The sequence below is a fragment of the Notolepis coatsorum genome (assembly GCF_963971535.1).
Source record: "Notolepis coatsorum genome assembly, chromosome: 8".
Classification (NCBI taxonomy): domain Eukaryota; kingdom Metazoa; phylum Chordata; class Actinopteri; order Aulopiformes; family Paralepididae; genus Notolepis; species Notolepis coatsorum.
Window position 1 is genome coordinate 133,355,434 of NC_140172.1, and position 23,476 is coordinate 133,378,909.

Sequence of the window (23,476 nt, forward strand, 5' to 3'; positions counted from 1 at the left end):
CAATTCATCATATGACACACACGACATACAGATAGACAGTACTGCTACATCTATACATTTATGACATACCAGATTTGCAAATACAGTACTGTTTGTGATACAAAAAGTGTCCAGAAAAAGAGTGTATATACATTTGACGTAGAAACTGTACATTTGAGGAGGTTGGGTAGGTGGGGTTGGGTAGGGGGGGACACTGTACACTGTACATTGGAATACTGACAAAGCCATACTTGGTAATTTACTTAATATATTCTAGTTACTTGTTTCATTAGGATTTAGTAGATACTATATATGCTCTGCCTCTGCTCTACGTACAGTATAAGTACAGACTGTACTGTACCTATTCTGTACGTAGCGCAGAGCATATAGTATCTACTAAATCCTAATGCAACAAGTCATTAATGGAATAATAAGCCTATACTGCGTTCATTCATTACACCGTAGGCATTAATGGAATAATAAGCCTATACTGCGTTCATTCATTACGCCGTACAGTATACTGCACGTGTGTGTGTGTGTGTGCGCGTGCGCTGCGGCAGGTGTACCACGAGCTGTATTATGATGACAATACATTAATCTAATCTCATTTCGATGGGTTGCAACTTAGACTCGCAAAGCGCTTCCGCATCCATTTCCACACAGCGTCATTACTTTGCCTTATAAGGAGCTCTGGAGGCGTTGTTTTGTATGCAAATGACCTGAACGGGAACGCGCTTTTGAGTTTACGACAGAATCACATTCGCCAAGCAGATATCAGATAATATCATTTGTGCGACCGTTTCAGCCACTTAAGACATATTACCAGCACGTTCAGGACTCAGAGTGAACTTGTCATTGATTCTGTCTCAGTGGTTCATAAGTCTTCCAGAATAACTATTTGAAAAATTTTAGGGAATGAGACCCATTGAGTGAGCTTTGATTCACTTGTTTTGTTTGTTGTGATATTTTCTTGTGAGTGCTTCAATGTTTGTGGTTTTATATTGAACTTTTTTGTGTTTGTATTTTAAATGTTTGGACCCCAGGAAGTGTAGTCTCACTTTGGTGTAGACTAATGGGGATCCACAATAAAACAACAACAACAACAGCAACAGTCTCTTGAAGCATGCGTGTCTCCTGTCTCCAGACTGGCAGATCGCCACGGTGGTGCTGCTGATGTCCGGGGCCGGGGCCACGCTGGTGGCCTTCCTGGTGGCCCTGGTGTCGCTGTGCCGAGGGACCCAGAGACAACACTACCGCACCGTGGCCGTGCTGCTCTTCACTGCAAGTGAGTCTGTCTGTCTGTCTGTCTGTCTGTCTGTCTGTCTGTCTGTCTGTCTGTCTCTGTCTGTCTGTCTGTTTTCTTTAAAAAAAAAAAAATTATCATTCCATTTGGGCTGTGGGGGTGATTAATGTCTGAAGGAGTCGACTGAAGGCTTCTTGTCCTCTGCAAAAGCATGCAATTGTTCCACTGATGGATACATCTAAAGATATATGTCTAGTGTGTTCATTAGATGGGGGAAATCCTCTTTCAGTGCCTCTTTGCCCATTTTCTTAGTCAGTTAGCCTCTCTGGTATGCACACCATTAGCTTTAGCCACGCTTCTAGGCCTCTTTTCTTTTGGAAAGAATAAAAATAAATATATATATATTATATATATATTTTTTTGCATTTGACTAATCGGGGTCAGCCCTAATATCTACTGTATCTATATATCTACTGTAGCTATATTGATTGATTGATTGAAAACTTTATTAACAGATTGTAGAATGGGTACAATACAGTACGGCTCAATACAAACAATTGTTAAGGAGATGCAGACCAGAATCTTTTTTTTATTTGGACGGGACAATGCAAAATGAATGAACACTGTGGAGTGTAAAAATTGCCGGATTTAGCACAAGGCTAATATCCATCCGTTGTCCCCAAACATAAAAACAGGACTCATCAATTATCGCGTTGTGAAAATTATATATCTTTTTTAAATAATTTTTTTTTAACTCATTCATTCCATAAGAACGTAGAATACACATTTACAGACTTTTTTTTAATATGGTCCATTTGCATGTTCTTGGTATCTGATTCTAGGGGCATCTATGGATCTCAGGGAATGTATTCCCAGTGTCAAAAATACTGTGTCTGTTACTAGGCTTGAGTAAATTGTAATTTATGAACCAAATGAGAATATCAATAAAAATAATTTTATCTTTGACTGTGAATAACACCATGCTAAAATTGACCAGACCTGAAAAATCTAAGCAAATTAATAAATGGAAGATGATTAAACAGAAGGTTTTGTAGATCAGTACTGAATTCTGCCATCCGGACACATGCAATTTGATCGCCTGACAGCACTAATAAAAACAGTAAAAAAAAAAAAAAAAAAAAGTACAAATACATAACAGCAATACACAGCAATACTAGTGGCTAGAGATATGTCTGACTGATATGTATGACTGGTTGGCCTTCAGCCATTTTTTTAGTTGCCCTCTAAAAGAAGCAAGGGTGGGGCTTTCCCTTATGGAAATGAGAAGACTGTTCCATGTTTGACTGCCTTTTATGGACAGGAAGTTTTTGGCTAAACATGGTCAGTCTATGTTGGACCATGCAGTCACCTCTGGTGTCTGACCTGGTGCAGAGTCCAGTGTTTCTTTTTTTGTAGATGAATTCCTGTACAGGAGGGGGAGCTAGTCCATGTAGGCATTTGTAGATGAAACAAGAGCTTTTTAAGACTTTGAAATTTTCAAAGCTCAAAAAGCTATGTTGTTTCAGAATATTGCAATGGTGGTATGCCAATGGTTTCCTGGCAAATACCTTGATGGCTCTATGATAAAGCTGTTCGATGTGTTTCATGACAGTGACACCAGCAAATGACCAGTTTGTGAAGCAGTATTCAATGTGTGAGAATATCATGCAATGAAGATACGTTTTTGCAGCATCAACTGTTAAAAAAGGCCGGATTTGTCTAAAATTAACTAAATTAAAATGAATTGTGCGTTTCACTTTTTTTTATATGTTTCTTAAATGATAGGTTCGAGTCCAAGATGATGCCGAGGTACTTGAAATGGGAAACCAATTCCAGCCCCCCCCCCCCCCCCCAGAAACACATTATACCTTGTGATTCTAACTGGTCGTTTGCTGAACATCATGCATACAGTTTTTTTTGTATTTAGCATTAGGCATGAGTTTTGCAACCAGTGTTGGACCTTGTTCATTGCATTTGTGAGGTTACATGAGATCAGGTCAGTTTTTTTACCATGTACAAAAATTACTGCGTTGTCAGCATACATCTGTACATTGAAGTCAGGGCATATGTCCGGCAGGTCATTGATGTACAGGTAAAACAGTAATGGTCCAAGGATCGATCCCTGCGGCACACCGACTGGATTGTCAAGATAAGGAGATTTGATTTGCATCTTGTTTACATCAGACATTTATGACATACATGACATACAAATATACAGTACTGTTTAAGAGAAAGAGATCATAAAAAAATATATATACATTTGAAGGGGAAGAAACTGTACATTGGAGGGGGTTGGGTGGGTGGGTGGGGGGGGGTTTGGACATTTACCGGGGCCAGTTTCTAATTGCAGCCTCCCGTAGGTGCTCTTTGAGAGCGGTTTTGAAGGAGGGTAGGGATTCACATAATTTTACGGCTGTGGGTAGGGCGTTCCACATTGTTGTGGCATAATTGCGAAACGTGTTTAGTCCCTTGTTTGAGCCGAATCTGGGTTGAACATGATTTGTGGAGCTCCCTCTGGTGTTGTGGTCGTGGTATTCACTGACCTTTGGGAAGTATTTTGACATGTTGATTGATTGATTGATTCAAAAGTTTATTAACAGATTGCAGAATGGGTACAGTACAGTACAGCTCAATACATACAATTGTTAAGGGGATGCAGACCAGAGAAAGACTTTCGACTTGTTTACATCAGGGTCCCCCATTTTCAATTCATCATAACATATATGACATACATGACATACAGATAGACAGTACTGCTACATCTATACATTTATGACATATCAGATTTGCAAATACAGTACTGTTTGTGATACAAAAGTGTCCAGAAAAGGAGTGTATATACATTTGGCATAGAAACTGTACATTGGAGGAGGTTGGTTGGGTGGGGTGGGGTTGGGTGGGTTGGGTGAGGGCTGTACATTGGAGGTGGGGGGGGGGGGGGGGGGGGGGTTGGGAAGGGGACACACACACATTTTACACTGTACATTGGAATATTGACAAAGCCTTACTTGGTCATTTACTGTACAACTAGGTTAGGACATTTGTAGGGGCCAGTTTCGAATTGCAGTCTCACGTAGGTGTTTTTTGAGAGTGTTTTTGAAGGTGGGTAGTGATTCACATTCCTTTACAGCTTTAGGCAGGGCATTCCACATTGATGTGGCATAATTGCGAAACGTGTTTAGTCCCTTGTTTGATCCGAATCTGGGTTTTACATGATTTGTGGAGCTCCCTCTGGTGTTGTGATCGTGGTATTCACTGACCTTTGGGAAGTATTTTGACATGTACATGGGTACCTTGGTCGCGTAGTGTATCTTGTAGACCAGGCCCATTGCAAGTTGCTGTACTCTGTCGTCTACTCTAAGCCATCCTAGGTTGTCAAAGTGGGCAGGGGTGAGGTGGGTTCTAGGAGTCAGGTCAAGTAGTAGTCTGACTAGCTTGTTTTGAGATGTTTGTAATTTGTTTTTTAGTGCCTTTGAGGTGCTTTGGTACCATGAGGTGCAAGCATAGTCGTAGTACCCTTAGTGGTGTAGTGTATCTTGTAGACCAGTCCCATTGCAAGTTGCTGTACTCTGTCGTCTACTCTAAGCCATCCTAGGTTGTCAAAGTGGGCAGGGGTGAGGTGGGTTTTAGGAGTAAGGTCAAGCAGTAGTCTGACCAGTTTGTTTTGTGATGTTTGTAGTCTTGTCTTTAGGGCCTTTGAGGTGCTTTGGTACCATGAGGTGCAAGCATAGTCGTAGTACCCTTGAATGAGTGCTCCTGTTAGAGTCTTCAATGTATTCTTGTTTACCAGAGAGGAGATTCGGTACAAGAATCTTGTTCGTTGGTTGACTTTTTTGATTACATTGGTTGCCATTTTGTCACAGGAAAGATTTGCCTCTAGGATGGAACCCAGGTATGTAATTTCATCTTTCCTTGTGACAATATTGTCACCCACTGTAACAGAGAAGCCGTTTGTCTTGCTGAGTTTGTTATTTGAACCGAAGAGAATGGACTCTGTTTTACCCAGGTGTAATGATAGTTTGTTATCAGTGAGCCAGGTGCATATTCTGCCGAGTTCAGAGCTGAGGGCTTTTTCAACCTGTAACTTGTTCTTGTCAGAGACCAGCAGGGCTGAGTCGTCCGCGAACAGGAACAAGTTGCAGTCACAAGCTGATGACATAAATTAGGAACAGTAACGGTCCTAGTATGCTTCCTTGTGGAACACCACAGCTCACTGGGAGGGTATCTGTTCTCTCCCCTCCAGGTAGGATTGCATCCAGCTCACTGATGAACTATCAGCTTTTAGCTTGTCAAACTGAATGGAGTGATTGACAGTGTCGAAAGCCTTCTACTGTATCTATATCGGAGCAGACTACAAAGAGTGGCCCATTCAGCCGAACGCACAATTGGAGGTGGGCTTCCCACTCTCCAAGACATTTACAACAAGCGGTGCATGGGTAAGGCTAAGAGAATAATCAAAGACTGCACCTCCTCATCTATCACCCTCAACATAGGGGCCCCCCAGGGCTGTGTTCTAAGTCCCCTCCTCTACTCCCTGTACACACATGACTGTGTGGCTCAGCGGAACAACACAATCATCAAATTTGCTGACGACACAGTAGTGGTGGGCCTGATCTCTGCAAACGACGAGAGGGCCTACCTGGAAGAGGTCAAGGTCCTGGCGGGATGGTGCCAAGAGAACAGCCTCTCCCTGAACGTCAGCAAAACAAAGGAGATTATTGTGGACTTTAGGAGGTCGGGGGTCAGGGACTACAGCCCCCTCAGCATTGACGGGGCACCGGTTGAGAGAGTGAACAGTTTTAAGTACCTCGGAGTCCACATATCTGAGGACTTGACATGGACCACACACATTGACAGTGTTGTGAAGAAGGCACGGCAACGCCTCTACTTCCTCAGGCGCCTAAGGAAGTTCCAAGTCAGTCAGAAGATCCTTAAGAACTTCTACTCATGTACAATAGAGAGCATCCTGACTGGCAATATCACCGCCTGGTTTGGGAATAGCACCGCACAAGACCGTAGCAGACTACAGAGAGTGGCCCGTTCAGCCGAGCGCACAATTGGAGGGGGGCTTCCCACTCTCCAGAACATTTACAACAAGCGGTACAGGGGTAAGGCTAAGAGAATTATTAAGGACTCCAGCCACCCAAACAACTGCCTCTTTGAACTGCTGCGGTCAGGCAAGCAATACCGGAGTCTCATGGCAAGCACAGAAAGACTCAGAAGAAGCTTCTATCCCCAAGCCATCAGGTTGCTCAACGAACAATAACACTATGCAACAACCCTCAAATGCACTCACAGCACACACATCCACAAGCACACACTCACTTTAAACAAACAACACACTGCAGCACCCACTCTCCACACTTTAGAACACCTAGACACACTTTATATTTATTGGCAAAAAATTTGCACTACAACCTATACCTCAGTACACCTACTGTAAATTGTACCTAAATTGTACCTCATCCCATTTCTGCTTTGCACTATATAGTATATTGTATATTAGTATATTGCATAGTATATTGTATGGTAACTCAGTTACTTCTATTCTGCATTGAACATTGTATATATGTACATACTGAACACTTGTGTCTACGTACGTGACTTTTTCTTTCTTTTTTTTTACATGCTATACTTATTTTATTTCATACTTATCTTTTTGTCTAGCACAGTCTCTGGAGCGTAACAGAAAGAAGCATTTTGTATAAAAGTATTCTGTACTTCTGTATGACAACTATTAAAGAAACTTGAACTTGACTCCAGCCACCCAAACAACTGCCTCTTTGAACTGCTGCGGTCAGGCAAGCGATACCGGAGTCTCATGGCAAGCACAGAGAGACTCAGAAGGAGCTTCTATCCCCAGGCCATCAGGATGCTCAATGAACAATGAACAATAACAAACCATCAACACAACCACAGCACACACATCCACACGCACACACTCACTTTAAATAAACAACACACTGTAGCACTCACTTTACCACTTTAGACACTAACACACTTTATATTTATATTTATTGGTAAGGACATTTGCACATCAATCTCATTCCTTATTGCACCTCATTGCACCTCACCACCACAAGGCGGAACCACAAGCTAAGCTATACCTCACCATTTCTACACTGTACTGTACCTGCACTGTATATACTGTACATACTGTATATAGGTATATTGAAGAGAGAAAAAAATTCCACTTGTTTACATACTTGACGTTCTATTTTATTCTTATATTAACTTATTTTATACTATCTTGTTATTATCTAGCACACTCTCAGGAGCAAAACAGAAAGAAGCATTTCATGCAATTCTGTATTCTGTATGACAACTAATAAAGAAACTAAACTGAAACTAAAACATATATCTACTGTATCTCTCTTAAAGCCATACCCTCAGGTTATATATATATATATATATATATATATATATATATATATATATATATATATATATATATACAGTATATACATTAGTAAGTGCAAACCTAGCTGTCATCAACCAGCTAAGCTAGAGCTAATATAGTTATTAGTGAACTGAAGTCCACTAATGTTTGTGTCTCATTTGTTTCCATGAAATTGTTGTATTTCATCAATTGCAAAAAAATATAATGAATAGATACCATTATATATCATTATAGCCTACTTGCTAAATATCTGTATCGACCATTGAAGCACTGATAGGGTGGAGAGTGAGACAGGCCTGGGACCAGGGTAGAGTGAGAGGGGGCAGGCCTGGGACCAGGGTAGAGTGAGAGGGGAGTAGAGTGAGGGGGGGCAGGCCTGGGACCAGGGTAGAGTGAGAGGGGCAGAGTGAGGCAGCATTAGACCATAAACTCTGCTGGAAACCCCATATAGAATATGTGAGGGCTAAGATGGCAAAGAGCATCTCAATTATTAGTAAGGTGAGACATGTACTCAATCCCAACTCATTGCACACTCTGTACTGTGCAATGATCTTGCCTTACCTGCATTACTGCACAGAGGTATGGGGTAACACATACAAAACAACCATAAATACATTGACTATCCTACAAAAAAGAGTAATACGAGTAATAAACAATGCAGGATATCGGGACCACACACACACACTGTTTCTACAATCACACATTTTGAAGTTCATTGATATGGTAAACTTTAAAACTCTGCAAGTTATGTACAAAGCAAGAAATAATCAATTACCGGTAAATGTAAGAAGCACATTTCTGGATAAAGAGGGGGGATACAACCTCAGAGGACCATTGAACTTTAAAAACCTGTGATGAAAACCAACCTGAAAATAATGTGTATCTCCTCTTACATGATGAACTAAAATATTGTGAAAACATAAATCAATTCAAATCTAGACTAAAAAAATCTATTTTTGATAGGTACAGAAGGGAAGAAGAGCTTTAATTGCATATACAATTTTTTTTAAATAAATACGTATGATACTGTATTGTGCGCTATATCATATCACATTATATAATCATATTATAATTAATTTGTATATTATATTGAACTATATTTGCAGTATATACTATAAATCCTCAAATATAGGACGGGTCTTCTATTTACCTCAGCTGCAAAGAGCACCAGGCCTTTATTAGAGAGAGGCTTATATAAGAGGCAGGCCTTCATTTCTAAAAATGACACTCATGGACATAATCCCTTCATTTTCAGACTTTTATTGCATTATTATTATAATTTTTTATTTTTTTAATACGTACATTGTCTGTCTACATTTATTTAGACTAGCATTGGTATTTAAATATTGAGTGCAGTTGAGTAATTGTGGGATTAACGTAATTCACACACTGAAGTTGGAACTGTATACTAGGTTGCTGGGTCCGGGGACGGTTTAGCGTGTGGTACCTTCTCGACTTCCTCAGTCGAATCGAGTTGTTGACATGCAGGGAATAGCTTTAGCTGACGCTATCATAGCATCATGATCTGTAATGTGTCAACTGGAAAACGCCAGCCTCGTCTGCCAACGCCATATAGATAGCGAACGTTAACGTTTGCAAACGTCATCCAGCTGATACCACAGATCTAGATATTATGACAACGTTAGCTAGCGCTAAAGCTAGCGCCAACCAGAGGGAAACGTTAATGTACGGTAGTCAGTGTAGCGGGAGGCAGCACTTGATTTCCATTGGCAAGAGTTTATCTCATTCTATATCACGGCACGAAAAATTTAAAATAAACTTTTTTTGCGACCTTATATTAGAGACCGGCCTGTGTTTGTCTAAATGCATCAAACCCCCGGCCATTTTAAGAGGCCCCTCCTTTATTGGAGGTCCCTCCTCTATTAGAGGATTTACGGTATTATATTATGGTACTATATTGTATTGTATATATCATGTACTATATATCTCACATCACATTATATATGTGCTCTATACACTATTATGTACTATATACTATTATGTATGCTATTATATACTGCAGGTATACTATACTGTAATGTGTACTGTAATGTGTACTATATGTGTGTACTGAAATGTGTACTATATGTATCTACTATGTATGTATGTAAATAAAAAACGTAAAAAAAAATTAAACGCGAGTCTTCAGGGGAGGGCCCGACAAGCCTAGTGCTTCTCCCTAGCCCTTTTCGGACAATTGGACAATGCTGCAATAGCAGCTGGTAAAACGTTGGTGATTTATGGAATGGACGTTGTTATGTGTCCAAAGCCCGAAATAAAAAATAACTGAACTGAACTGAACTGAACTGAGGCAAAGGCCTGGGGCCAGGGTGAGGGGGGGGGGGGCAGAGTGAGACAGGGTGAAAGGGGGGCAGAGTGAGAGGGGGCATAGTGAGAGAGGGGGGCAGAGTGAGACAGGAGTGAGAGGGGGGGGGGCAGAGTGGACAGGAGTGAGAGGGGGGGCAGGGTGAGAGGAGTGAGAGGGGGGGCAGAGTGAGACAGGAGTGAGAGGGGGGCAGGGTGAGACAGGAGTGAGAGGGGCAGAGTGAGTGGGGGCGGGGGGCAGAGTGTAGAATGTTCTGGTTCTCTCTGTGGTGAGGCATCTGATGCGAGCAGAGAACAGAGTTCACTGCCAAGCAGAAAAACACAGAGAGAGAGAGCCACAGAATAGCATTAGAATTACATGATGGTGGTGACTCTGTCTGCAAGAATGTACCTCTCTCTCTCGCCCCCTCTCTCTCTCTCTCTCTCTCTCTCTCTCTCTCTCTCTCTCTCTCTTCTTTTTCTCTCTCTCTCTCTCTCTCTCTCTCTCTCTCTCTCTCTCTCTCTCTCTCTCTCTCTCTCTCTCTCTCTCTCTCCTCTCTCTCTTCCCTCTCTGTCTCTCTCTGTCTCTCTCTCTCTCTCTCTGTCTGTCTGTTTGTCTGGGGGTGTTTGTGTGTGTGTGTGTGTGTGGTGTTTGTGTGTGTGTGTGTGTGTGTGTGTGTGTGTGTGTGTTGTGTGTGTGCAGGTGAGCGAGCGTGTGTGTGTGTGTGTTGGTTTTATGAAGATGCTGTGAGATTTTGTTTGTCTCTACTCTACTGACTGTTTAATAAAGTTTAATAACGAATATCAAAAGTCAAAGTCTGTTTGTCTGTCTGTCTCTCTCTCTGTTCTCTCTCTCTCTGTTTCTCTCTCTCTCTGTTTCTCTCTCTCTCTCTACAGTAGGGATCTAGGGTCTCTCATCCTTCATTCTAAGGGTCTTAACAAGTATTTCATCCATTAAATACCATGATTCTTATTTTTTCAGATCTCTATCAGATCTATCAGATCGCTATCAGATCTCTATCAGATCTCTATCAGGTCTATCAGATCTCTATCAGATCTATATCAGGTCTATCATATCTCTATCAGATCGCTATCAGATCTCTATCAGGTCTATCAGATCGCTAGCATGCTAACAAATATCAAGATATTGTCCGATCAGAATTAGGCTTTCTGCTCGTGAGAAGAACAATATAAGTTTGTTTAAAGTGTTCAGAGGTGTTATGGTTTGTAACCGACCTCAAACGCAACGGCACAGACAGGAAGTTCAGAGTTAGCCAAATGCTAGGGCGTATTTATTTACAGAGTCAAAAGAAGGATAAAGTACAATAATCAAACAAACGGGGAGACTGCCTTCGGCAGAGTCATCTGCCGCTCTGCAGAATCCTCCTGGTGATAGTGGTGGGGAATTGGCATGTGACGTTGTAGCGGCTCTGCAGATACTCCCAGCAGATAGTGGTGGGGAATTGGCATGTGACGTTGTAGCGGCTCTGCAGATACTCCCAGCTTTCACTCAAGGTGGAAAATGGAGAGAGAGAGAGAGATATCAGAAACAGTCCAACGAAACACAGAGGCAGTGTGGTTCCCTCCTTCCTAGCTGGGTCCAGAACCAGTTGACAGTGACAGTCCTCAGTGTTCCCCACAACACACAATTTAGCCGAGTTAGTGCAACAAAACAAAGTCTTCAGTGTCTCTTCTAAGACACACAATCAGAATAATCCAGAGGGGTTTGGTTCCACTCACCCAAGCGCAACGCGTAAAGCGGGCAAAACGAGGCGCAGCTCCAAACGGGGAACAAGGTTCTCCACAGCGGTTCTCCACAGAAAAGTCCTGGAGAGAAAGTAGACCAGGAACAGCAATGGGGAAAAGCAGGCAAATGCAGTTGTATTCCAGAACGACCCGACAACGATAGAAGGAAGGTCCTGGTATATAAAGCCCTCTGGGGCGCTAATCACAAACTATGACAGCTGCGTGATGAAAGTGGCAATCGTTCAAAAAGCGTGTGGCGGGGAATGCACCAATCAGCACCATACCTCAGGAGAGCGTGTGGCGGGGAACCAACCAAACCTCACAAGAGGAGATAGGTTGTGTGTGTATTTGAGTGATGTGTACATTGATAATTATTAACCAAATACTTTAGGTTGTGTATATTCACAGTTAAATACTTTAGGTTGTGTATATTCACAGTTAAATACTTTAGGTTGTGTATATTCACAGTTGTGTACTTTCAGCTGATTTGCACTTTAATTTAATTACATTTCAAACCTTTACTTTAACTCGTGAGACACTTGCCCTCATTTACAGCGGCGACGAGTTCACAAACAAAACAAGTTCATCAGCAAGTTCATACACAGGCACAATAAACAAGAATAAACTATAGAAAATCAGCTAAGACGGTTTCAAGACGGCACACGGTGGTCGGAGATCATACTTTTAAACACCGCGAGAGAAGTATAATACTTCAGTATGGACTGACTAAACATTTATACAACTATACAATTACTGCATTGTGGCTGTTGAGGACCTTTCAGACGGACGTGTCTTCGTCTTCAGGTTCCAGAGGGTCGAGGTGTCTCTCTCTCTCTCTCTCTCTCTCTCTCTCTCTCTCTCTCTCTCTCTCTCTCTCTCTCTCTCTCTTTGTCTTCAGAGGACGAGGTGTCTCTCTGTGACTCTTGACGCAACACAAACCACCAGGCTTAGAGTTTTTACACTTAGTGGCTGACCGCGCTTCGCCAGAGTTTCCAATATAAAACTTGATTATATAACGCTCACATCCTGTTATGCAATTCACGTGAAAACAAAATAGCCTTTCTCCCAACTCTCTCTCCCTCTCCTTTTCTCTCTCCCTCTTTCTCCCAACTCTCTCTCCCTCTTTCTCTCCCTCTCTATCTCTCTCTCTCTCCCTCTCCCTCTCTTTCTCCCAACTCTCTCTCTCCCTCTCCCTCTCTTTCTCCCAACTATTTCTCTCTCTCCCTCTCTCTCTCCCTCTCTTTCTCCCAACTCTCTCTCTCCCTCTCCCTCTCTTTCTCCCAACTCTTTCTCTCTCTCTGTCTCTCTCTCTCTCCCTCTCTTTCTCCCAACTCTTTCTCTCTCTCTCTCTCTCTCTCTCTCTCTCCCTCTCTCTCCCTCTCTCTCCGTTTGAAGCCTGCGCTGGAAGAACTGGAGGACTCAGAGTCTCCTCTAGTTAACCCCTCGTAGCCCGGCCGTGTTTCCTGAGTGGTGCTGGTGAAGAACAAGTAGTCCTTTCATGGCTGTAACCTTTGACCTTTCCAGCCACGCAGCTTCAGTGTTGTACCTGTGCAGGGGGGGGCACTCAGACCCGTGGAACGTACTCCAGCTAACGCTCCATTACATACCTCACGCTATAGTATAACTCTGTATTAACCCTTTCACTACCACACTGCCAATGGGTTTACCCTTTCACTGTGACAATACAGAAGGTTAACCCTTTCACAACCACACGACAAAGGGTTAACCCTTTCACTACCACACTGTCTGGGTTGAGTCCAACCCTCTTCAACATATACATCAATGAACTGGCAAAAACATTGGAACAAACTGCAGCACCTGGCATCCCCCTAGCAAACACAGAAGTCAAATGCCTATTGTTTGCAGATGACCTGGTGCTGCTGTCTCCAACAAAAGAAGGGCTACAGCAGCACCTTGATCTTCTGCACAAATTCTCCCAGACCTGGGCACTGACAGTAAATCTAACCAAAACGAAAGTTATGATATTCCAAAAAAGACCCAGCCTACAACAACACAAACACAAATTACTCCTAGACACAATTGCCCTAGAACACACACAAAACTACACCTATCTCGGCCTAAACATCGGTGCCACAGGGAACTTCAACCAAGCTATGAACGACCTGAGAGACAAAGCAAGAAGGGCTTCTTATGCCATCAAAAGGAACATCAAGCTAGACCTTCCAATGCAAATCTGGCTCAAAATATTAGACTCTGTCATAGAACCCATTTCCCTGTATGGTTGCATGGTCTGGGGCCCATTTGCAGACCAAGACTTCACAAAATGGGACAAACACCAAATTGAGATTCTGCATGCAGAATTTTGCAAATCAATTCTCTGTACTCAACGGGGGGGGGGGGGGGATGCATGCAGAGCAGAACTAGGAAGATATCCACTAATTATCTAAATCCAAAAAAGAGCATTTAAATTCTATAATCACCTAAAAGAAAGTGACCCAGACACACTCCATAACAAAGCCCTCACCTACAGAGAGACCCTAGAGCAGGGGTCTTCAATTAAGTTTGGCCGATGGCCACATTTTCTCCAAGCCATTGTATGGGGGGCCGGAAACAAAAACAATGGCTAATTTAATATATTGATAGTGAAAATATTTTAACTCTGTGACAGACCACCTTATAACTAAGACATACATTTGTGGCAGAGGCAGAGAATGGACAAAATAAATGAGCTGCATAGGTGACATAATAAACTGTAAGCGACATACACATTTGCACTGAACATTATACCTTTGTCTTTTTGCCATTTTATTATAAAACCAGAGAAAAGCGCCTCTCTCTTATCAGTCTATCTTACATTACGTGCAACCAATGCGTCTATCTGATGGCCCTTTCTGTGGAGCACACTGGACTATTGAGAAACAATAGGAATTTTCCATTGGTTCTCCCAGTCCATGTGACCATTTCTAGCATTTCCATTGGCTATAGTGACAGACATAGATATATGACAAATGGATAGATACAGCGGATTAGATGCAGTCCAGAGAAAACAACCAATCTAGATATTTCAAGATTCTATGCTTTACACCCGCGCATTCTCAGAGAGATGCACTACATTTTGAGATGACAATCGATTCCGATACAATAAAGCAAGTCTTTATCACAAACAAATCAAAATATATTTAATGTTTTACAAAACATGTCTAGTGTTGCGCCCAGCTTTAGAGGGTTAAAAGCCAAATTGTATTTTTTTATTAGTTAATAAATGTCTCGTTGTAAATAATTCCTTATATAACTAATGTAGGGCATCTTCTTGAAGCTGATTCAGCTTTTTTTGCTCTGATTTGATTTCAGTTTAATTGCATTGTTACTGTTCACATGTCTGGTGCCGTCACAGTCATATATAAGTAAAGATAAAGTTTATTTTTTTATCCACTTTTTCTCCCATTTTCAATTTTTCTCCCATCCCAATTTCGTATCATCCAATTCAACCCTCCCCTATCTCGAACGCTGTTTCATGCCTCCCACAAGCCGGCTGTAATGTGGACGTGTAAGCCTTACATCACGTGTCCCCTCCGGTACTCGAGGTAGCAGCCGTCGCATCTTTTCACCTGTGCAGCGCGATCTTCCAGCGTCAGGGGTCTGCGCTTTGGAGGGACGCCGCCCCTGTCGCTTCCTGATTCTACTGCGCAGGCGCACCAACCGACCTGTAGGAGTCGCTGTCCACAACGTCCGATCCCCACCCATCAGTTTCCCACCCCCTAATACTGCCAATTGTATTAGTATGAGCGACCAGCCAAACTGAAAGCAATGTGGAGAGCTGGGCTCGAACCCAGCGTCTCCAGCATTGGAGGTGAGCGCCTTGCCCACTGCACCACCTAGCCGCCCTAAGTAAAGATAAAGTTTGAATGACTTACTGAACTGGTGTTTTAATTTCACACCACACTGCTTGTTTGTTATTTCAGCACCAGGCGCTGTCCACCGACTTTTTTCATGTTGAGCAAGCGCTACATTGCACCTCGCTGCCTACCTGTTATTCACTCTCAACATGGATAAAACATGTATAATAGCGTTATTTAGGTGGTGGTCGTTTCTTTGTTTGGATATTATAGCTAACATATAGCCTAGCCTAGTTGGTCTGATATATTAAATATATTTTTATAATCTGAGGGGCCAGATATTATTGCTGGCGGACCCAATTTTGGGGTAGACCTGTGCCCTAAAGAGATGCCTGCTCAGCCAGATGGTTCTGGGGCTCTGCTCACAAACACAAGCAGAGCCACCAGACAGAAACCACACTGGACTAAACGAAATTATAATAAAACAAAAAGAAAACTATCTGACACATTGGAAAGAATCAACCCAAAACCAGAGCAAATTGAAATGCTATTTTGCCCTAAACAGAGAGTACACAGTGGCAGAATACCTGAGCACTGTGACTGATCCAAAACTAAGGAGATCCTTGACTAGGTACAGAGCACAGCCTAGCCATCGAGAAAGGCCGCCATAGGCAGACCTGGCTCCCAAGAGAAGACAGACTATGCACCCACTGCACACAAGAAGAGGTGGAAACCGAGCTACACTTCTTAACAACCTGTCCACTATACCAAGACATCAGAGACATATACTTCCCACAAATTTCAAACACCCAAAGAGACTTTGAAAACATGGCAAATAACTCAAAACTCCCATACCTACTGGGTGAAATACAACAATGTGACAAGAAAAGGTCATCCAACAGAATACAACCACCATAAAAACTGTTTAATTGTTTTGCTTTGTTTAGTTTCGCTTTGGCAATGTAAACGTATGTTTCCCATATCAATAAAGCCCCTTTGAATTTAATTGAATTGAAGAAAGAGAGAGAGAGCAAGAGAGAGAGAGACAGCAGGAGAGAGAGAGACAGAGAGAGAGCAGGAGAGAGACAGAGAGAGAGAGAGCAGGAGAGAGAGACAGAGAGAGGGCAGGAGAGAGAGAGAGAGAGCAGGAGAGAGACAGAGAGAGAGAGAGCAGGAGAGAGAGAGACAGAGAGAGAGAGAGACAGACAGAGAGAGAGCAGGAGAGAGAGAGACAGAGAGAGAGCAGGAGAGAGAGAAAGAGATTTGTTACCGCGAGTCAGTCAGTATCGCGAGTCAGTCAGTAGTCGCGGATTCCATAGGGCCCTACCTAATTTGTCACTTTGCATGGTCCCCTCCGCCGTCAGTGTGTGAATGTATGAGTTGAAAAGCGCTTTGGATAAAAGCTGTGATGTAAAATGTCCACTTATCACTTACATTCTTTAATTCATGCTGTTAACCTTTAGTAAATGACAAATTTAGTCATTTTAAACCATTCCTGATATTGCTGTTTAGCACCAAGGATGTCTTGATAGACTTGGTAGAGACTGCAGCCTGGGAGAGTCTGTCTGAATCCACCCTGAGAACCACTAGACTTGGATTTAACATCTCAAACGGCTGTTTGTCATTTCCTGAAAAATTTGGGAAATGGGTTTTCTTTGCCGTGTGAGAGTACAGTGGCTGCTTTAAAGCCATAATGTGTCATTATGATGCCTGCTGGCCATTAGAAGGCTGACCAAGCTGGTCTCACCAGACCATGTGAGGCAGAATAATTTAATTTAATTAATTAATTACTAGAAAAAGGACATATTGTTTCTTTAATAATTGTACTGCCGAACGACAAAGTTATTATTTTGGAGGCAAGTTTTTTTGATGCATGTATCGCTGAACGTTATTCTGGTTACATGTGCTGCACGACACACACACACACACAACTGAGGTTTCCCTCATTCACAGTGGCGTCGACTGTACATACAGAGTTAAGCAAAGAAAAGCATATAAAATCACACATCATAACAATAAGACAACAAGGCAAGGCAAAGAGCAAGGATAACAAATCAATTAAAACACGTACAACTTGATTGACAAAGGTTGGAGATCACAGTTTTAAACTCTGCAACGGAGGGGAGAATCTCAAGCTTTAATAAGGATTGATTGATTGAAAACTTTATTAACAGATTGCAGAATGGGTACAATACAGTACGGCTCAATACAAAACAAACTGCTAAGAGGATGCAGACCAGAAAAAGACTTTCGTCTTGTTTACATCGGGGTCCCCCATTTTCAATTCATCATGACATTTATGACATACACGACAAACCGATATACAGAACTGTGTAGTAAAAAGAGATCATAAAAAATATATACATCCGAAGGGGAAGAAACTGTACATTGGTGTGGGGGGGGGGGGGGGGGGCTGTTGGAGTTAATTCCATGAGCTAGAGAGGCATCATAGCAAAATGCAGATTTACCCTGTTCAGAGCAAACTGGACCCACCAGCCAGTCACTAGAACGGATTCCATAGGTTCCAAAATTCCATTCCAGTAATGATGTAGTATAAGGAGGTAGCTTACTAATTATGATGTAGTATAAGGAGGTAGCTTACCAATAATGATGTAGTATAAGAAGGTAGCTTACCAATAATGATGTAGTATAAGGAGGTAGCTTACCAGTAATGATGTAGTATAAGGAGGTAGCTTACCAATAATGATGTAGTATAAGGAGGTAGCTTACCAGTAATGATGTAGTATAAGGAGGTAGCTTACCAATAATGATGTAGTATAAGGAGGTAGCTTACCAATAATGATGTAGTATAAGGAGGTATCTTACCAATAATGATGTAGTATAAGGAGGTAGCTTACCAATAATGATGTAGTATAAGGAGGTAGCTTACCAATAATGATGTAGTATAAGGAGGTATCTTACCAATAATGATGTAGTATAAGGAGGTAGCTTACCAATAATGATGTAGTATAAGGAGGTATCTTACCAATAATGATGTAGTATAAGGAGGTATCTTACCAATAATGATCCTAATAAACTAACCTACACTGTAACACGCAACACTTTGATGAACATTGTTACTCAGCTGATAGAGTTGTACCCTTCCTGATGACTTGTCGTACAGAACTTGTAAGTCGCTTTGGATAAAAGCGTCAGCTAAATGACTAAATGTAAATGTAAATGTAAATGATGTAGTATAAGGAGGTATCTTACCAATAAGAGCCTTAAAAATTAACAAATATCAGTGTTTGTTGCGCCTCTCCATCAGAGAAGACCAACCAACCTTCTCATAAAGGACACAGTGATGAGTGCCGTATCTATCGTTAGTGATGAATCTGAGGGCAGAGTGATAGACCGAGTCCAAGGATTTAAGGGTTGAGGCCACAGCATGGCTATACATTACATCACCAAAGTCCAGGACTGATAAGAAAACTGCTTCGACAACTCTCTTCCTACTAATTAAAGACGTTTAGTTTTACTAGCATTAAGAACCAGTTTAAGTTGAATGGGTCTCTAGTTATAGGAGTTAGCTCACAGCTTCCAGGCTAAAGCCCACTATGGGTGTGACGATGATGGGAACCAGAATAGGCAGAGATATGTGGCAATACATACCCCATGGGGTGTAGAATTACAGTACAGTATGTAAAAGATTCTGGGCCAATCACAGCGTTTGCCTGGCTGGCTGGTTGTTAGGTAGACTTGTGTTCAGGAGCCAATGGCTGTTCAGGATTACTGTTATTCACAGTAGCTACATACTGTAGATACTAAGGCTGTCAATCGATTAAAATATTTAATCTGATTAATCGCATGATTGTCCATAGTTAAGTGGCGATTAATTGCAAATTAATCGCATATTTTTTATCTGTTCTATTTTCATGTTTTAATACTCTTATCAACATGAGAGTCAACAAATGCTTGCTTTATGCAGCCATTTAACATAAAAGGATGACCCTCATGCATTGCAAATGTGCATCAAATTCAAAACAGAGTGATGCACAAAATAACTTAAAATAAAATAATAATTTAAAACAATGAATAAAGTGTGCATGAAATAATAGGGGAAAGAAAATGTTAGGAACTTGTTACATTCACCCATACAAGGGCTGATGACTCACATCTCTCTCTCTCTCTCTCTCTCTCTCTCTCTCTCTCTCTCTCTCTCTCACACTCTCCCAGCTCTCTTTCTCTCTCTCTCACACACTTTGAGTCAGAACAAAGATAGTATCAATGAGAGTATCTAGTAAAGTCTAGTAAAAAAAATAAAAGTAAAAACGTTAATTGTGCGTTAAAAAAATAGTGGCGTTAAAATAATTGTGCGTTAACGCGTTAATATCGTGTTAACTTTGACAGCCTTAGTAGTCATTTCTATAGTTTTCCATGCATACCGTGCTGAATGTAGCAGTTCCCTCCCCAGCCTATAGGAGTCCTCGCTCTGGGTCTGGTGACCAGCCTGCCTCCTCAGAGGAAACCAGACCCACCAACCACAGACATCTAATGGTCACGTGGGTAATAAACAAATACACGCATGGGTCTGGCTCCAGGCGTACATAATGGCTTCATGATAGTATAAAGCAGGGCTATTCAACTGGCGGCCCATGGGCCAGATCCGGCCCGCGGGATGATTCTGACCGTCCCGCAAAAGATTACATGATAATAATAAAAAAATAATATTCTTTTTTCTTTTTTACTTTTTTCTTTTCATGTCAACGTTCACACGCACAATTGAGCCAAAAGTCACTCAATTAATGACAGATTTCATTGATAAATTGAGGGAAAACTTTGCAAGTCGATTTGATGAATTTGACATGCCCAGAGAATTTATGCATTTTGTGAGCAACCCATTTGCCAATGTAGCTGCTATTTCCACAAAAGGACAAGAGTTCCTTGCATCACTTCACATTGATGAAGGTCTCCTGCAACTTGAAATAATTGACATGCAAGCATCATCTGCTCTGAAGCAGGCACTTGAGAATGAATCCACCACAACATTTTGGATAAAGTGTATTCATGTCAACACATTCCCCAAAATAAAAATGCTGGCAATATCTATGCTAACAATGTTTGGCTCAACATACACCTGTGAATCCAGTTTCTCTCACATGAATGCCATTCAAACAAGCAACCGTGCCTCCTTGACAAATGAGCATTTGCATCACTGTTTGCGGGTAGCCCTCACTTCCTATGAACCCTCTTGCCATTGCCCAGTCAAAGAAGTGCAATCTCTCTCATTAGATGTGTGTAAGTAGGCTAGGCCTGTCTGCCCCCCACCCCCCTGATGTTTGAGAGTTAAGAGTGGACAATAAGTGCTAATAAGATGCTGTGATTTGCTGTTGTTGCACAGACATGAAGCACTTTTTCATAAGCTCAGCTGCACTATAAATGTGTTTTTGTTCAAGTGTTGATGTTAGAATGTTCAGATGCACATCATGCACTTGTTTGTTTTTTATTTAATTTTTATATTGAAATGTTGAAGAGGATATGTTGCAGTTGTTGCACAGTCATAAATGAAGCACTTTTTGCAGGAGATGTTGCAGATGTGGCACATAAATGAAGCACTTTTTTTGAAAAGTATACTACTTTTGCAATGTAGTTAAATAAAAGTTGTGAAAATGTGGTTGCGTGTTGTGTCAAGTGTACATATATTCATAGCACGGGGAGGCGCCGTGGTAGTCCGGCCCCTGGCCCCTTGGGTTTCTGACAATGTGGCCCCCTGAACAATTTAGTTGAATAGCCCTGGTATCTAGCTAGGACCATCAAACTGCCCCCTTCAAAGGGAGCTCCAATCAGACCATTGAATTGCACACAATTCAGAATGGAACATATGGTTAAAGGAACACCAGGAATATGATTCATTATGGCTATAATCTGATTCATCATAATCTGATTAATTATGGCTATAATCTGATTCATTATGACATAATCAGATTCATTATGGCTATAATCTGATTAATTCATTACGGCTATAATCTCATTCATTATGGCTATAATCTGATTCATTATGGCTATAATCTCATTCATTATGGCTATAATCTGATTCATTATGACATAATCAGATTCATTATGGCTATAATCTGATTCATTATGACTATAATCTGATTCATTATGGCTATAATCTCATTCATTATGGCTATAATCTCATTCATTATGACATAATCAGATTCATTATGGCTATAATCTGATTCATTATGGCTATAATCTCATTCATTATGGCTATAATCTGATTCATTATGACATAATCAGATTCATTATGGCTATAATCTGATTCATTATGGCTATAATCTCATTCATTATGGCTATAATCTCATTCATTATGGCTATAATCACACATATCCCAAAACGATACACTGTCTTTACAGATTAATTTGGTTTGAGAGTTTATTCATGATGTTCTATGCAGAGCGGAGGGGTCTTGAGGGTATGTGGTTAGAAGATGCAGAGCGGAGGGGTCTTGAGGGTGTGTAGTTAGAAGATGCAGAGCGTAGGGGTCTTGAGGGTGTGTAGTTAGAAGCTGCAGAGCGGAGGGGTCTTGAGGGTGTGTAGTTAGAAGATGCAGAGCGGAGGGGTCTTGAGGATGTGTAGTTAGAAGATGCAGAGCGGAGGGGTCTTGAGGGTGTGTAGTTAGAAGATGCAGAGCGGAGGGGTCTTGAGGGTGTGTAGTTAGAAGATGCAGAGCGGAGGGGTCTTGAGGGTGTGTAGTTAGAAGATGCAGAGCGGAGGGGTCTTGAGGGTGTGTAGTTAGAAGATGCAGAGCGGAGGGGTCTTGAGGGTGTGTAGTTAGAAGATGCAGAGCGGAGGGGTCTTGAGGGTGTGTGGTTAGAAGATGCAGAGCGGAGGGGTCTTGAGGGTGTGTGGTTAGAAGATGCAGAGCGTAGGGGTCTTGAGGGTGTGTGGTTAGAAGATGCAGAGCGTAGGGGTCTTGAGGGTGTGTGGTTAGAAGATGCAGAGCGGAGGGGTCTTATAATAATAATAATACATCTATTTTATATAGCGCTTTTCCAGGTGCTCAAAGACGCTTTACATGGGCAGGAGAGACAAACTATGGCAAAACAAAAAACAGAACAAAAATAATACATGACAAAAATAAAATAACACCGACAGAATTAGAGGTCAAAAGCAAGATTGAAAAGGTGAGTTTTGAGGGCTGATTTAAAAGATGTCAGGGTGTTTGCATCACGGATATGGCTGGGGAGGGCATTCCAGAGGGAGGGGGCAGCAGCAGCAAAGGCCCTGTCGCCCCAGGTCCGGAGCCTGGTCGTGGGAGGTGTCAGGAGGTTGGCATCTGCAGACCTAAGGCGACGGGTGGGCGTGTGACGGTGGAGGAGGTCGGACAGGTAGGGAGGGGCAAGGTTGTTGAGGGCTTTAAATGTGATGAGTAGTATTTTAAAATGTATCCTGTATTTGATTGGAAGCCAGTGGAGGTCGTGGAGGACAGGGGTGATGTGATCAGAGCGACGGGTGGAGGTGAGCATGCGGGCAGCAGAGTTTTGGACATATTGGAGTTTATTGAGGATAGTGTTTGGTGAGCCGTAGAGGATGCTGTTGCAGTAATCTAGTCTTGATGATATGAATGCATGAACCAGTGTTTCAGCAGCGGAGAGTGATAGGGAGGGGCGGAGACGAGCAATGTTCCGGAGGTGGTAGAAGGCCGATTTGGTTATGTGGTTCACATGGCGGAGGAAAGAAAGGGTGGAGTCCAGGATGATGCCAAGGTTACGGACGTGAGTGGAGGGGGTGACAATGGTACCATCAATATTTAGGGTGAAATCCTGGGTGTGGCTGGTGAGGGATTTTGGACCGATAATGATGATTTCTGATTTATTGCAGTTTAGTTTAAGAAAGTTATTTTGCATCCATGTTTTGATGTCTGTGAGGCAGGTGCTGAGGGTGGAGAGAGTGGCTGGAGTGATAGTCTTGGTGGAGAGGTAGAGCTGAGTATCGTCTGCATAACAGTGAAAACGCAGGCCATGTTGGCGGAGAATCAGACCAAGTGGAAGGATGTAGAGGATG

At 42.0% G+C, this 23,476-nt stretch overlaps 1 protein-coding gene across 1 annotated transcript in view; it reads left to right on the plus strand.

Annotated features, from left to right (window-relative positions):
- The window catches only part of LOC311232805 (transmembrane protein 47-like), a 57,353-nt gene that overhangs the window by 21,129 nt on the left and 12,748 nt on the right, over positions 1 to 23,476 (plus strand). The window contains exon 2 of the mRNA XM_084319608.1: positions 1,124 to 1,264. Within this exon, the coding sequence (XP_084175734.1) occupies positions 1,124 to 1,264 (141 nt within the window). The remainder of the gene's footprint in view (positions 1 to 1,123; positions 1,265 to 23,476) is intronic.